Source organism: Pieris napi, chromosome 14, assembly GCF_905475465.1.
Source record: "Pieris napi chromosome 14, ilPieNapi1.2, whole genome shotgun sequence".
Lineage (NCBI taxonomy): Eukaryota > Metazoa > Arthropoda > Insecta > Lepidoptera > Pieridae > Pieris > Pieris napi.
The window spans coordinates 8,348,390-8,364,455 of record NC_062247.1 but is presented as its reverse complement, the minus strand read 5'-3'; the positions used below and the strand labels follow the sequence as shown (position 1 = coordinate 8,364,455).

Sequence of the window (16,066 nt, the reverse complement as noted above, 5' to 3'; positions counted from 1 at the left end):
ATTTATCTATGTGTTTTATAATAGGAGTCATTAAAAACTGTTCTCGGTAAAGTCGATATGTAGTAATATTAGTTATTAATGCATAGAGTGCCTTAACTTTTTTAGTATTAAATTATTTTAAATATAAATTTTATTCAAATTGTTAATATATTTTGTCGCATTTAAAATATTATATTTAAATAAGGTAAATACAATAATTTAATTAAATAACTTTTATTGATGGTTGTTATTTTTTTCTCCTGTTTATTATTTAAAATATAATATATATTTATTGTATTTGGATCTTGTGAACTTCCATCTACAAAATCACAGTAAAGTAAACAAAAAATTATATAAATTAATTAATCACGTTTTAAATACTGGACTGGCGCGTATTTCAGAACTTTTAAGTCATTTTAATTAATATTCTGCAAACCACACTGGATAATGTAACAACTAATACAACTCACCACACTGTAATTAATGGACCGGACCGTCTTTGAACTCTTAAAAACAGGCACACGTATTATCTCATTAAGTAGACAATTATAAACCTTTATAATAATAGTTATATTGGACTCGAGCATCGCCAAAAAGTATATCCATTTCGTATATGAAAAAACATTTGTAATTCGACATAAGTATATAAATAATCCTAGACAGTGTTTCGCCCAAAATTAATAATGTATCCTCAATCTAAGTCTATAAATAATCTTGGATAGAGATTGCATATTAGAGTATTTGTGCAATAATCAATATGAAAGGGGTAAAAGTAAAAGGCCGTTTTTGTTTACTATTAATAGATGTCTCTGATAACTGTACTGTTAACTGTAAGAACCCTAGATGTCGCTAATTCAAGCTATAGTATCTTGTTTTTCGGTTTCGACAAACGGTTCGTCTCGGTTTTACGACATAAATTATTTAATTGGTAATTCCTCCTTATCGTGGTCTTATCTTTCAAGATAACAATAAAATGGCAGTTATAAAACTGAACTGGGATAATAAAACATTATTATTTTAAAATTCAATTCAAACCTAAATAATATATATAGATAGTGACAATAATATGAATTATCACAAATTAAACTGATTGTTTACATTTATCATAAGTTTAGATTGCCGGCATTAAAACCGGCATAATTAATGACTGAATGTTTTTAGTTATAAATTATAATTTATTGTAATTCAAATTTCAAACAACTTGGTGACGGAATCCTATTGGTTAGTGCCTGGTGGTCGACCTTGATTTGTTGATATTTCTTGATAATAATATGAACATATTTTCGGAGTGTGCGCACAAAACTATTTTTTTAATTGTAAACAAGGAGATAGAAGTGTGGTGAATTCTTCAGTAATTGTAGAGATAATTATTGCTGCCAATATTGAATTAAAGTATAATGTCGGGAATAACAAAAACCTTTCTTCTTTTGAATTTTAAAACAATATCTGGTATTTCTAAGTCAAATTCTTACACAAAGGTAAGTTATTTATAAAGTCAACTTAGGAATCATAATTTATTAGGGTTTACTTACATGATTTATAAACGTATGGTAAATATATATTTTTTTTAGTTTATAGGCTGTTACTACAGTACCTCCCATAAAAGCAAAATATTCTCTAATGTGAATGAGGCAGTAAGTGATATTAAAGATGGTTCAAAGTTACTTGTAGGAGGTTTTGGTTTGTGTGGAATCCCAGAAAATCTTATTAAAGCAATAAATAACAAAAAAATATCTGGACTAACTATTGTATCTAATAATGCTGGTAAGTTGGAAAAAATGTAGTAATTCCTCAAATTACATTTTAACAGTTCTTCTAAATAAAATGTTATGTAACAATCATAAAGTTATTATATTTATACATTCCTAATCTTTGTTTACAAAAGCTGATAGTAATTGCAAATTTTGTTACTTGTCACCACCGGCATCTATTTTAAGGAATCTTACTTTTGGGTTGATGAGTTGTATTAATGTTCAATGTTACAAAAAAATCATTAAAATTCAAAATTTTCACATACAAATGAAACATAGTACTTTAAGGATAAACTTATTAATGCTGTCTAGTGTCTCAGAGTGCACATAGTAACATAACAGAGTAAAAATAAAAAGTAACTTTTGCAATTTAATACATAAGCCACATATATTTTTGTTTCACATTTTAGTGTCTCAAATTGAAACTTACCTAAGTATATTATTATAATTTCAGGTGTTGATGGTTTTGGACTAGGTGTACTGTTAAAAAGTAAGCAAGTGAAGCGAATGATATCATCATATGTTGGTGAAAATGCTGAATTTGAAAGACAATTCCTGAGTGGAGAATTAGAAGTGAGTATTGCTATTATAAATTGTATGTGAGGTAATTACTAAAAAATATATTTTTGAGTATCTGGTTAATGAATTTTAAAATCAAACAACCAGTGTTCTGAGACAGTAAATTGAGAGAATAACTTAAAGTGTAATTAGGAGTAATCTGTATATAAAACATCACTTTAAAATATGTAGTACAATAACTTGTTAAAAAACCATTAATAAAAATAAACCATAATTAAGAAAAATTATATTTTTATATGTCAATAATTAGCAAATTAAAAAACTTGACTTTTCTGTGGTCTATGGTTATGTCCACAAGTATGGTACGTCGTAAGCATTGGTGCTAGTTTTGGCGGGTTCTTGAATTTTTTTTTTTTAACAACTGAATAGAATTGAAAATACAAAGTTTATCTTCTATAGACAAATAGTTTATAAAATTAATAATTTCGAATTTAAGGTAGAACTTACTCCCCAAGGAACACTGGCAGAGAGAATAAGGGCAGGTGGAGCTGGTATACCAGCGTTCTTTACTCCAACAGGTTACGGTACACTTATTCACGAAGGAGGCTCACCAATTAAATATACTAAGGATGGGAAGGTAATTAAGTTTATAATAAAACTTTCAGAGCTAAACAAAAGGATCCTAGAACTTAAATATTTGACGAATTGTTATTTATTTTTTGTTATTATATCCATTTTTGTTTATCAATTTTACAGAATAATATAATCTAAAGCTGATATGTTACATTAGAAAACATCTGTGGTTTGTATTAATTTAAAATATAGTTTTTAGTATCAATGTAGTTTTTCAACTTACTTTTTATGTTGCTTAAGTTTAGGCGTTTAATAACTGACCGGATACTCTATTTATTACCCGCGGTAGCAAATAGCACGAAGTTTTCTCGCTCATAGACGTTTGCTCTCGATGTACAGAGCCGAGCATGCGTTACAGCTTGGGTCTGTACACCATGCTTAACTTGTTGTTTATGTTATCTCGAAAGAGAGGAGTCATTTTGAAGGGAAATCCTAATTAATAAATTTCAGATCGAAATACCAAGCGCTCCACGCGCAACACAACAATTCAACGGCATTAACTATATAATGGAAGAGGCGATAACTGGCGACTTTGCTTTAGTCAAAGCATGGAAGGCGGATAGACATGGAAACCTCCTCTTCAGAAAAACCGCTCGTAACTTTAACCCAACAATGGCTAGAGCTGCGAAAATAACAATTGCAGAAGTCGAAGAGATCGTTGATGAAATCGATCCTAACTCCGTGCATACGCCCTCGATTTATGTTCATAGAATTGTTTTGGGCGAGAAATATGAGAAACGTATAGAAAGACGTACAGTAGCGAAGAACAAGGAGAACAAAGAGAAGAAGCCATCGGATTTAGTAAGGGAAAGGATTATCAAGAGAGCTGCTTTGGAGTTTAAGGATGGGATGCATGCTAATCTTGGTATTGGTAAGTATTTAATATAGGTATAATTAACTAGGTGATCGTTAATTAGGTTTTTATAGATAATTCCTAATAAACCCGCCCCGAAACAGGCAAACTTGAATAATTATACGGCTTAACCATCGCCGTCAATCATTCTAGATATTGGTAAAAACTGCAATAAATTCCGTGCAGTATGAAGGAAGGTCTTTGAGTTAATATGACAGATAGACGCGTCGGATTAGTTGTTTAATATAAGAGTTAGATATATTATGGTGTCGCTGACTTTTATTGACTTAATCATATATTTCTCATCGTTGGTAAGCAACGTTGTTGTTCGACTGATTTTTTCTGAGTACCTGATTACGACAATCTTAGTACCACAAAAAAGTCTCTACATTTTTGTAAATTTTGTTTAAGGTTATTTAGTTGATATATTACACTCAAATAACGTGGCTTTCTATTGATACTATAATTTTCAAAATCGGTGAAATTAATTGGAGATTATACCTTATAAACATTACCTCTTTGCTTTAGTATAGATACAAAATTTTCCACAGAATTTAAAAAAAAACAAAGTATTTCATACGTATATAAACATTTTTATGAATTTAAAAGCAAATTCAAGAATATACATACGTATCCAACTTCTTTGCTTTGTTAAGTTTGCGGGTACTTAAACTGAGAAAACCCGTGTCAGAAGTACCAGCAACCTTCCTTATGCTTTCTATTCTATGCTATGCATTCCTATTCCGATAATTATGCTTATAAAGATGCTTTTTTGTTTTTTTTACAACATTATACTTTGACAGTACTCTTGATACTTAATATTTAAAAAAATCTATGAGTAATAGCATCGCACAACTGCTTCGCCGGTTCTCTTTCCTCACAGACTATCAGAAATAAGTTGACATAATATCATAATATATGACATAGTAAAAAACAATTGTTAAGATAAATTTTAAGTAATTATTTACTTAAAATTTATCGTATTAAAAAAAATACGAATATTGTGACATCTACGGGAACTTTCAGGTATGCCAATGTTAGCAAGTAGCTTCATTCCAAGCAATATGAATGTTCTGTTGCAATCGGAGAATGGTATATTAGGCCTTGGGCCCTACCCTCAAGAAGAAGAAATCGATGCCGATCTTATTAATGCTGGCAAAGAAACAGTCACCATCCTTCCAGGTAAAAGTTTATTATAAATATATTTTACTATAATATATATAATACGCTTAGAAAAAATATTTTGATTAAGTCTCAACTACTGAAATTATATCTATACCTTTTCAAAAATTGGTGGAATCAGATCTGTGGAATGTGGATATTTTTAAATTTGTATAAATGACAATGAGATAAATTATTGCTATATTATGGACATAACATTATTTAATATATTATATAAAAATATAGAGAATCTCTAAACTTATTTGAAAGATTTTATTAATGTTTCAATTATTTTTTTGTTGTATTTAAATGTTTATTTATTTACACTTTAGAAATTTACAAAACCATTTGCAAAATTATAGCAAGAATCACGATAATATCATAGAGATCCTGGTTTCGAATGACCAGAAAGTTATATTAGGTTTCCCATTTCCATAAATAATGCTAAGTCCATTATCACTTTTCCAGGCGCATCATATTTCTCATCGGACGACAGTTTTGCTATGATACGTGGTGGTCACGTGGAATTAACGATGTTGGGAGCGATGCAAGTCTCGCAGTACGGGGACTTGGCTAATTGGATGATACCCGTAAGACCACTCTATTGCATTGTTTAAACTTAAGTATTTTTGTCTTTTTTCGTCAAATTGTATTTACGCTGTAATGAAAAGAGACACACTCACTCCGCTGGCTTTGCGACCCAAAATGTGTCTCTGTCGAGTTTAAATAGTGCAAGAAAACTGATTTTTTAAAACAATAAGTGGATTTCGTACCCTTCATAGAAACAAATTGTTTATAATCATTTCATTTAACTCTAATACATAATATATTTTTTTAAATATTGTTAAATATCATATACCAAATTATGTTATACGAAGAGTATACTATGCTATATGTCTTCTTATAGAGCAACCTCTTTATTTAAAAATCTCTTTTGTTGAAGTACTTTATGTCTTTATGTCAATGCAATAAATCTTGTCAGTTTATAGCTTAAGGTGTACAATATTCATCATAATGAAAATAACATTTGATTGATAATATGTATTTCTATAATTGGAATAATAATTGTTCCTTTTTATCATTCGCTTAATGTGATAGTTTAAAGCATGAGTATAAGAAATGTTTCCATAATGTTCTAATATCATGTCATTTGTCACTTTGACTATTTACTTTATGAATAGAAATTTTCAACATGTCATTAATTATTATGAAAATGAAGAAGTATTTAATAGTATTTTGATAATAAACTCACAAATACTTAAGGAATATATAATATTGTAGTAAAAGTAGAAGGATTATTTTTTCTATTGACGTACTTGTGACGAGATATATTATTTCCTAGGGCAAAATGGTGAAAGGAATGGGTGGTGCCATGGACCTGGTGTCATCACCAGGAACGAAAGTTGTGGTCACAATGGAACACTCAGCGAAAAATGGCGGACACAAAATTGTACCCGAATGCACACTACCGCTCACTGGCAAACATTGCGTCGATATGATCATTACAGAAAAGGTAATTATTTTAACTGGAGATCCTAAGTTTGATCCCTAAAGAGAAAATTGTTTTCGTATATACAATGGAACTGTTACAGAATTTTTCATAAATCATACCGATTACAAATGGTAAAATGGCTTTCCTTGCATTTGCATGTAAAAAAAAAGGTAACAAATGCTATTCGAACGCACCTGCTTCCGATTTTAATTCTAATAATCATTGAACGCTACAGCATTCGCAAGTAGCATTTATTATAAAATATGTTATAAAAATATTGTATTGAGTTAATAATTATTGAATGTCTTATTCTCAATATGGAGCCCAAGACAAAAATATTAGTTAGACATGATCCGTTAAGATATAAAACTATGAAATCAACAACGCCCGCTAGGTCACGTGACCATTGTCATACAAATTCATCTTGGTCACGCTTGCCGTAGTGTCTTTGTCTAGGACCCTTGACAATTCAATGGAATTCAAAATAAAGTTCCACGTACTCAACGTTATGCCGATTATACTTTGCCTCAAACATAAAAAACCTTTTAACTGACTATTTTCTGTACTATTTTTATTTTTTAATGTTTTCTTTGTCAGTTTATACGTAACACATAAATTTCAGTGCGTCATGGAAGTTGATAAGGAAAAGGGATTGATTCTTACCGAACTTGCCGAAGGTGTCAAAGTTGAAGACATTGTTGCCAGTGTGGGCTGTGAGTTTAATGTATCACCCAATCTCAAGAAAATGGGAGACATCACTGAAATGGATAAAGAATAAAATAGTTATAACATCAAATATTTACTGAAAAATATTTACGTTACTGTAATCATCTAAGAAAAAGTTTAAGATATTTTGAATGAATATTTTTGAGGTACTTTTAAATTCCCAAAATATTTTAAGAAGAAAATGTTTGACATGTTTATCGTAAGTTAGAACTCACGAAATGACGTTTGGTTCCTTGAAAAGGTCAACGCCGCACAATAGCACTAGAAATGTAGGACATTTTCTAAGATAATTATTACATTTAATGAATTTACCGAGTCTCTAATGTATACAAATGTTTTTGAAATCTATACCTAAAAATAAGTGTATGTTTTATATTATTTTATACAAACTGAGTTAATTTTTATTGAATTTGAAATGGTTATAAATTTTGTACTTATAAGTGAATTAACATGTTATATTGTTATAATTTTATTAAAGAATAATGCAATACATTGTTTTATTTTTTAGATTTTTTTATAAATCACCCATTTTATACCTATATTATATGCCATGTATGAAATTAGTCAAAACTCTTCATATGAAGCAAATTCGTGAGGGTATCTGTGATAATTCATAGAGTATAGTATAATAAGGAAGAGAATCGTATTATGTGATGTTGGTACACCGTAATACGTCTTAAATTTTTGTCTCATTTTCATGTCAAAATTTGTAAGTTAATTTTGACACGTTTTTGCAATCAGTTTAGTACTGTCAAAAGTTAACATATTTGCAATAAAATATACTTAAGATTCATTTCACGCATTTATATTCCTTGTTCAGTAAAATGGAGTGGAATAGCCCAAACCATCCATTTTTAATTTGGGCGTCAACTTTTTTATGGATTATATCTATATTCTCAATTCTATGGTCTTTATTCTTACTATTTTGTACGTAATATTTTTAATGTTTATTATAATAAACGAACTTGTTTCTCCATAAAATTGTTTTCAGGTGTTAACGATCTACTGTTTTTGACTGGAACGGATTTAGTAAACGCTGTTGTTCTTTTATCTGGCGTGATAATGTTACCAACGAATATATTTATTTTAAATCATATTGCAAAGGGAAAGAAACTTGAGTAAATATAAACACATTCTTTATATTTAAGTTTTGTCTTACACGTTTTTCATAAACACAAGTCATAGCGCCAGTTAATAAAAAAAAATAATTGTCACAATAAAACGCGTTTTCAGCCAGTAAAATCTTTTTCCTTCTACATGTTATTTCTCCCATAAAAATTGACATAGAGCATATGAATAGTACCTAAATATAATACATCTATTACAGCCTCAGATTACGAGTATTCTGTTGTCCGTTATGGCAATGCATTCTCTGGATAATAATAATCAGCTTTATTGGTGTTGTTTTATGCATACACAGATTGTACATTTGCCAGGACTTAGTAACTAGGTTCTTTGCAAATAGTATGAAGAAGTATAGAAGTCATCCAAAATACAAACGCTTTATTGACTTTCTTCAGGTGTATCTGCAGTGTTGTGGGGTAAGATTAATTTATTATAACTTCTTATCGACGAAGTTCCGTAACACTACCATAAATACTTATACCTATGTGTGTACCTACAATAAAACATATTGGTTTGATATAATCGTTTCGGTTCGAAGGTTCTCACCCTATGCCCTGCTAGGTTCTCAATATGTATTCCGTAAGAGCAAGTAGTGATTGCACATAAAACAATCACACTAACGAAATACACATGTAAACTAATTTCCGTTTAACTTAAAATGCTAGTTTTCTATAAATTTATTGTTAACTTCATAATATTTCTTCAAACTGCTCATGCAGCTGTAGCAAAATAACGTAAATGTTTCAGTTGCATTCCTACAAAGATTGGTTTAGACATGACTGGCATGACAAAGTTCGGGATTATGACTTGGAACTGTCACAAGATAGTATGGGCTTGAAGAAGGAAACTTCGGATAGTGTACCTTTGAGGTTAGGTTTTGTCTTGACACGACTTGCCCAAATTTTCTGTAGAGTGTGAAATGATTTCTGTGTGTCTAGTGATGGCCAACACACATGGAATTAGTTCCACGGAGTGTTTCCTACTATTTCACATATAGCATTTCTTACACTCATAGGTAATAAACAAATAGGACTGACCAATATGAATAGTTGGTCAGTCCTTCAAAGTCAATTAAACTTTTTAATCTTACTATTTAACAATTAACTTTGTTTTTAGTCCTATATATCTATACTAATGAAGCACATTAATTCATTTTAGTTGCTGTAAAAGTGGCTCGTGCGTCTCCAACTTCCTTGAAGAGCTTGGTACCAATTCTATAAATGAAAGGGGTTGCGGAAGTACAATGTATCGTCTTATAATAGTTTCAATGAATGTGCATCTCCTTATATTTGTAGCTGTAATTCTTTTAGAGGTATACAGTTGACAGTTGACACAAAACTAATTTTGATGATTTAATTTTTTTTGTAGTACTATTTTCCGAATTAAGTTGAGTACTACGAGCCAAGACTATTAAAGTTATATACTAGCAAGGTTGCGATAAAAATAAATGTAAAGTAGTTTATAAATTACGACTATAGTCGGAGGGCCCAGTGATAGCTTCAATGTTTGCGATGTTTTGTTTATTTTACTACTTAAACAAATTAGTGTTAATTTAAGATAGGTAAACATTTATTATTTTTATCCAAAGCCTTTACTTTTTGTCCAATTATATTTTCTTAAAAAAACCAATGGCGCCAGAACCTAGGTCTTGGCCTCAAATGTTTGTGTCTGTTTCGTAATCATTTTTTAAAATCGGCATATGCGTGATCAGATTTCTATGACCCTGATACACGCCTAAAGTTTTGGGTCCAAGGTATGCCGATATTTTCCTTTACCGTACAAGTGAGTGGTAATTGAGCAAGTAGAAAGAGAAGTCTTTTGGTACGTAGCCGTGAATAACACTCAAACAAATACTGTTCTTAATGTCTTTAATTGTTTTAGTATTGTCTCTTGGTGTAAGTATACAATTTTAGAACCCCACGCTTTGTGAGTATGTTTTATATAACTCTTTCAGATACTAATACTTCGGTACGTTGCTATTCATTCATCGAATGTGGCACAAACGAAACTAATTGACCACATAATGCCCGTCAACGAACGATTTGATGTTTCTAGTGATTCGTATAACTTACATGAACACAGCGAAAATGGAAATCAATATGAAAAAAGCACATAATGGTCTAAATCATCATTGCATTTCTTATTATTATCTGATTTATTGTAGTTTATTTATGTGGTTGTTATTCGTATTTACTCTTATTAACTAAATGGTATATAAAGAAAGTCGTGTTTCTTTTTGATTAATCTAAAGTATTATTTTATTTTAAGGCAAGTAACACCAATGACTTTAAATAAATTTGCGTTTAGTATTTGAATTATAATGAATAACTTCTCTTGAAATGAGCTACCCCTGTCACAGTGATTTTAAGAAATGTGATTGATTAAAATAAAATAAAATGTATAGCTAAAAATATCGACTAAGGTCGACCCTTCTGCCGACAAAACCGATTGCCAACATACGTAAATTAATGCATCAAACCTTGTTTTATCTTGTTTTTACGTATTTGGTTAGCGTTAGAACATTAAGAAAGAATGACATTAGCTCACGCTTTTTCACGTGACCATTTAAATACAAATTCGTTAGGGTCACGCCTGTCAAAAAGTGAGTTTGTCTCAAGACAAGTATATTGTTTGATGAGACAGCTGACAGATTTTTACTTTTGACATTCACTTCAACCTTCTTCGATATTTTGCTTCTGTGGATTTGTTTTTATTATGCTCATTGGTTATAAAATAAGCGAAGTATAATAACTTATTTCTAAAACTGGTTGTCAGCGGTAATTTCGGCGTAAAATGGTGTTTTTAACGTTATCAAACTTGATAAGATGCAGGGGTCCTGATGAATTTTGGAGAAAGAGGAAAATTTTTAGGTTAGCAGCTCATTTTCTAGGTCGACGTCGGAATACTTATTCAGTAGCTGTTCGAAATGTTCATCGCGCGCTAGTATACTCAACTAAAGCCCGTGCTTTAAAAAAAGAAGATATGAAAAATTTATGGGATACGAGAATTACAGCTGCTTGTGAGCAGCAAAACATCACCGCATTTAGTCTTAGAGAAGGTTTAGAGCGTGCCAACATATTGCTGGATCGGAAATCCTTGTCTGATTTGGCTTCTTGGGAACCTAAAACTTTTGAAAGCCTGGCTGCAGTTGCAAAACAGAAACTTTGCTTTGATGGTTTTGTGGACTCTACGGACAAAAAAGAACCCACTGGAAACGATATAAATCTTAATAGTGTTTGGTTAGAAGGTTTAAAAGATGGAAAATAGTTATTATATTTTATTTTATAATATTTTAGGAATAAATAGTAACTAGATACTACATAGCATTTTTAATAATCTTATCAACTACTCATATCATTTTTGAGTTGCTTTGTCAATTCTTTTTGTTTTTCTAGAATATATAAATTTTCTATCTTTCTTCTTTGCTGTCTTTCTGTATCTCGGATGACTCCATCATGCATCCTTTCCCTGAATGAAAATTGTCATTAATATATGGCAGCAATAAATTAAAGGATTGTGTGTACAATGAGTGTTTCAATATAATCTAAGTATATAAAATGCCTCTGAGCATCTAGCATCTATCCAGCTAGTAGTTTTAAATATTTATTTAAAAATTATCACACAAATTAGTAAAGGTTACATGGTGCTCGCATTATGCATCTGTGCTTGTTATTGTGAGGTTATCTATTTTTTTTTAAAAGAAAAAAAATATTGTAGATCTATTTAAACATCAATAAATAAATACAGTTATCATGTTCTTCACAGCAGTAGAATAATTGAATTCACAATTTGATAACTTAGTGTGCGATAATCAAAAAAAATCTTACAAATTATTGAATAAATGAAGTTAACATTTTACATGATTTAACCTCCACCGCACAGAAACTGAACTAAAAAATAAAGTTGCTTCTCTTCTAATCTCATCATGTTTCAGAAAATTATAAGATATGATTTACTATATAGCGAAGTTTCCTAAGAAATGATTGAATTATTACCTGTCTATTTGTTGTTTTACATGTACATAGGCAACAATTCCTGTGCTTATGATACAGGATAAACCTAATACTAGTTTTGACGCAGTTGATGACATGCTGCTATTCGTTTAATATTCTGAAAACTGTACAGTCCACCTTGGCTAACCCGCCGGATTAAAAACAGGATATTTCTAAGTATTTTATATGTTTTGACAAATGCATCTAAATATTTATACAATTCCAAATAAGAATATCAACTATAAAATCAATAAACATGTAAGGATTTTTATTTTATATATTAGTTTTATAATGAAACAACTTTTCATAAATAAATTATTAGTGATATTGATATTAGATATTTTGTGTATTAAGTATTTACCATGAAGTTTTGACAAATTACTAATATCAATTGAGATTTGAGTCATGACCTAATAGATTGACAATTGACCAATTCATAAAGAAGGTAACACTTCATAGTGACTACGTGGTGTCACTGTCAACTCATGTTTTTATTAGGATGTTTTTGCAGTTTTAAAATAATAAATAACTGGCTACAGACTATTTTGTATTTAAATAGTATTTTCATTTATATTAGTCTAGTCGACAAGTTGAAAATGGAACAAAATAGAGATACTACTCTTAAAATTATGTGCGATAGCTCATTGGATCCGGAATGACGTCTAGAAAAATGTGCTAAAAGCGTGTATTAGCACATAAAAAATTGCAAAAGTTATAGACAATTAAAGATGAAAAAAAAATGGCATTTAGTTTTTTGCCAATATTTAATAAACTATCTAACTTGGTAAGTTAATAAACAATAGAATTGTTGATTAAAAAAAATTTTTTTTCTGTTACTTTATAGAGGACTATCAATTATGATTTTTAGAAAAAAAAAATTCTTAACTAATTATTTAAACAATAGAAAATTAAAAAAAACTATTATAAACAATTGAAAATTGTTATTAAGGAAAATTTTTTTTTTTAAAAATCATAATTTTTAATGTAATAAAGTTATGTTAATTTTTTTTTAAAAAAAACATTGATTTAATCAATCTGTTTAAAAAAAAATTATCAACAAATGGCGGGATTTTTTTTTTGCAAATCAATAAATATCTTGTATTAATAAAAAAAAACGATTATATGATGATTTAGAAAAAAAAATTTTTTTTTAACAACATTACATGGATTTTTAAGTTTTTGTTTAAGTAAAAAAATTGTTATAAACAAAGTATAAATATTTTTTTAACTTTTATGGCACGATCTTGTTAAGTATGTATGTAAGAAAGGCTCTACGAAGCGAAATATTTTTACGACCATTATTAAAACATTTTTTTTCACTTACAATTAAGACGGTCGTTCGAGAAAATTTCGTTAGTTAACAATTATTTAACTTGTTGAAAAATTAACTTTAAGTAAAATTTTCAACGGGAATAAATTAATTATAGTGTTCAGAACACACCATAATTTTTTCAAATTAAAAAAAAAATATTCAATACCTTAAATAAATTAATTAATGTGCCGTAGTCGCTTTTGACGCCACGCGCGAATCCTAAAAATGTCACCCGCAGACCTATTTTCAGCGTTAAATTAACATTATAAATAATGGAGATAGAGTTCCGGGAGTCAGGAGTTTTTTATTGGAAATTTCCTCTTCTTTCAGAATCTTTATTTGAAATTTCTAAAATATTAATAGTTTATTAAATATTGGCAAAAAACTAAATGCCATTTTTTTTTCATCTTTAATTGTCTATAACTTTTGCAATTTTTTATGTGCTAATACACGCTTTTAGCACATTTTTCTAGACGTCATTCCGGATCCAATGAGCTATCGCACATAATTTTAAGAGTAGTATCTCTATTTTGTTCCATTTTCAACTTGTCGACTAGACTATATGTATTTTATTACGATTAGGTACTTGATTTTTCAGTTTGGTTATTTCTAATATTTAATAAAAATACATAATATAATTAAATGTCACCGAGATAGTTTGGGTTTTCGGTATTATACCGAATAGGATTTAATAATTATTTTAATGAATTACTTACATAATATTTCGTCAGACGATATAGAAACAAAGCTTCTGCTGCGATCTTATGCGCGCGATTTAAATTTAATTTAACAAATAACAATCCTATTTTAAATTCTATGAAATAAGAAAAACACATATTTAACAAGATGGAATATTCTTTATTCAAGATAACCTAAGTTTATATTTTATTCAAAAAGTAAATATAGTTTCTTATTTTATCATAATATAACTTACAGTAAATATTTACAAGATTATACATAATAATTAATTCATATATAATAAACTGTAGTATAAAAAAATAAAATAATCAAGAATTTCAAATAGCCTCTCAAAACACTTTAAAATATTAAAGGTAAACCAACAATATATCTTCCTTAAGATGTCTCATAACATATAGTATTATACAATGTATTTGTATTTACTATAAAATATACATACACATTACTGTGTATGCCATTATCAAAGCACATACAAAATCAACAAAATATAAATAAATTTAAGGAATGCAGATATTTACAGCTCTATTACAATAATTTATAATTTAGAGTCCATCCTGTATCACTAATATCACTGGTAGTTCCTCAATCACAACCAAATTGTTCGATCATTAAAGCTTTTCGAGTCACTCATAACAGTAATTGTCCATATCGCGAAATTTATTTTGGGGCCGTGAACGAACCTATGGGCCTTGTGAGTTGTGATGTGCAGCCCAAGAGCGTGTACAGCCATTATATGTTGCTTTTTTACTCTGTTCTGTGTAAGTATGGTCACGGAGGCAGCACTTCAGCTTATTAGCACAAAGCTATGCCTGTACTATTAAGTGTACTTAATTCGATAATTTTTTTTCGAAGATATGAATAGTTCGACTGGTACTTTGTATTTTGATAAAGATGCCGTTTCTTTTGAAGGCAACCAATTTTTCTGTCTTTTTCCTTTACAAAGGCTGAAAGTGTAGCTTTGTACTAATTGCAACTGAAATCGTAAGATTGTAAGGCCTTCTCGGCAAGACATAGTGTATCGCTCAAATAGCCCAGTTGTTCTCTCTCCATGGCACGTCTCAATTGGCTACCTTCCGCAATTGTCGTAGAAGCTAGCGGAACCTCTGTTTGGAATTTCGGCGAATTCTCTCTTCGGCGTGCATAATTTACTGCTGAAATCTACATTGCGTTTCCTGTAAAAAGGTTTGAGGTATTAATATATCAGCAACTTTAATGTAAAATATTTCAAGGTAATTGGTCAATATCACCAAGTGACTTGGCAAGCTTTTGCGCGGAGTGGAAATAATTTTACTAATATTTTTATGAAAATCTTTTTTTCCAGGGTGGCGATAAAGAACGGATATCCGATTATTGATAGTGGAACTATAGTAAAGTAATCGTTTCTTTGGTGATGAATATTTCTCTGTGACTCAACAAGTTACAACATGGTATTTACGTAAAGACTAAAGATCGATTTCAAGGGACAAACAAAGAAAATTTCAGGTTGGAATTCTCAGAAGGCTGAACCGTACCATACAAAATGATACAATAAAACAGATTCAGAAGTGCGTCAACCCCAATAGAGCCGCACTTCAAACATTAGGATATATAGATATATACAATATACATATGGTAAAATTGCTATAGCAATGCAAAACGAATAATTGAATTCATGTATTCTGTCGCCATTCTTTGTTAATAATGCCAAAAACTTACCCTCTACTAGGAAGTTCCATTTGGTCAACTATTACGTTCTTCACGTAGAGCCGATCGTTACACCATAAAATGCAAAGAGATCGTGGTTCCAGTACATTCATATCGTACTCCCACGACAACTCCACCTGA

The 16,066-nt window shown here is 29.9% G+C and overlaps 4 protein-coding genes across 6 annotated transcripts in view; 3 read left to right on the top strand and 1 right to left on the bottom strand.

Annotated features, from left to right (window-relative positions):
• Window positions 1-922: 922 nt before the first annotated feature.
• Window positions 923-7,170, top strand: LOC125055967 (succinyl-CoA:3-ketoacid coenzyme A transferase 1, mitochondrial). Its single transcript, XM_047658760.1, has 9 exons — window positions 923-1,457; window positions 1,551-1,743; window positions 2,185-2,303; window positions 2,746-2,886; window positions 3,333-3,753; window positions 4,762-4,917; window positions 5,365-5,486; window positions 6,239-6,409; window positions 7,011-7,170. The coding sequence occupies exons 1-9, from the start codon at window positions 1,377-1,379 to the stop codon at window positions 7,164-7,166; spliced, it is 1,560 nt and encodes a 519-aa protein (XP_047514716.1). The 5' UTR covers window positions 923-1,376; the 3' UTR covers window positions 7,167-7,170.
• Window positions 7,171-7,855: 685 nt separating this feature from the next.
• On the top strand, window positions 7,856-10,458 carry LOC125056127 (tetraspanin-3-like). 2 transcript variants are annotated; one of them, XM_047659081.1, is made up of 6 exons: window positions 7,856-8,041; window positions 8,106-8,232; window positions 8,442-8,655; window positions 8,987-9,108; window positions 9,398-9,551; window positions 10,194-10,458. In XM_047659081.1, exons 1-6 carry the CDS (start codon window positions 7,939-7,941, stop codon window positions 10,353-10,355), a joined length of 882 nt encoding a protein of 293 aa, XP_047515037.1. In that variant the 5' UTR covers window positions 7,856-7,938; the 3' UTR covers window positions 10,356-10,458. The 2 variants fall into 2 exon arrangements, with proteins under 2 accessions (XP_047515037.1, XP_047515038.1); XM_047659082.1 differs by lacking the exons at window positions 7,856-8,041; window positions 8,106-8,232 and having other exon boundaries at window positions 8,413-8,655; window positions 10,194-10,455.
• A 450-nt stretch (window positions 10,459-10,908) lies between these two features.
• On the top strand, window positions 10,909-11,558 carry LOC125056128 (39S ribosomal protein L20, mitochondrial). Its single transcript, XM_047659083.1, has one exon. The coding sequence runs from the start codon at window positions 11,033-11,035 to the stop codon at window positions 11,504-11,506; it is 474 nt and encodes a 157-aa protein (XP_047515039.1). The 5' UTR covers window positions 10,909-11,032; the 3' UTR covers window positions 11,507-11,558.
• Window positions 11,559-14,380: 2,822 nt separating this feature from the next.
• The window catches only part of LOC125055804 (pancreatic triacylglycerol lipase-like), a 42,512-nt gene continuing 40,826 nt past the window's right edge, over window positions 14,381-16,066 (bottom strand). For both annotated transcript variants that reach the window (XM_047658421.1, XM_047658422.1), the window contains exons 14-15: window positions 15,938-16,062; window positions 14,381-15,414 (exon numbers count right to left, since the gene is read on the bottom strand). In XM_047658421.1, the coding sequence (XP_047514377.1) occupies window positions 15,309-15,414; window positions 15,938-16,062 (231 nt within the window). In that variant the 3' untranslated portion in view covers window positions 14,381-15,308. The remainder of the gene's footprint in view (window positions 15,415-15,937; window positions 16,063-16,066) is intronic.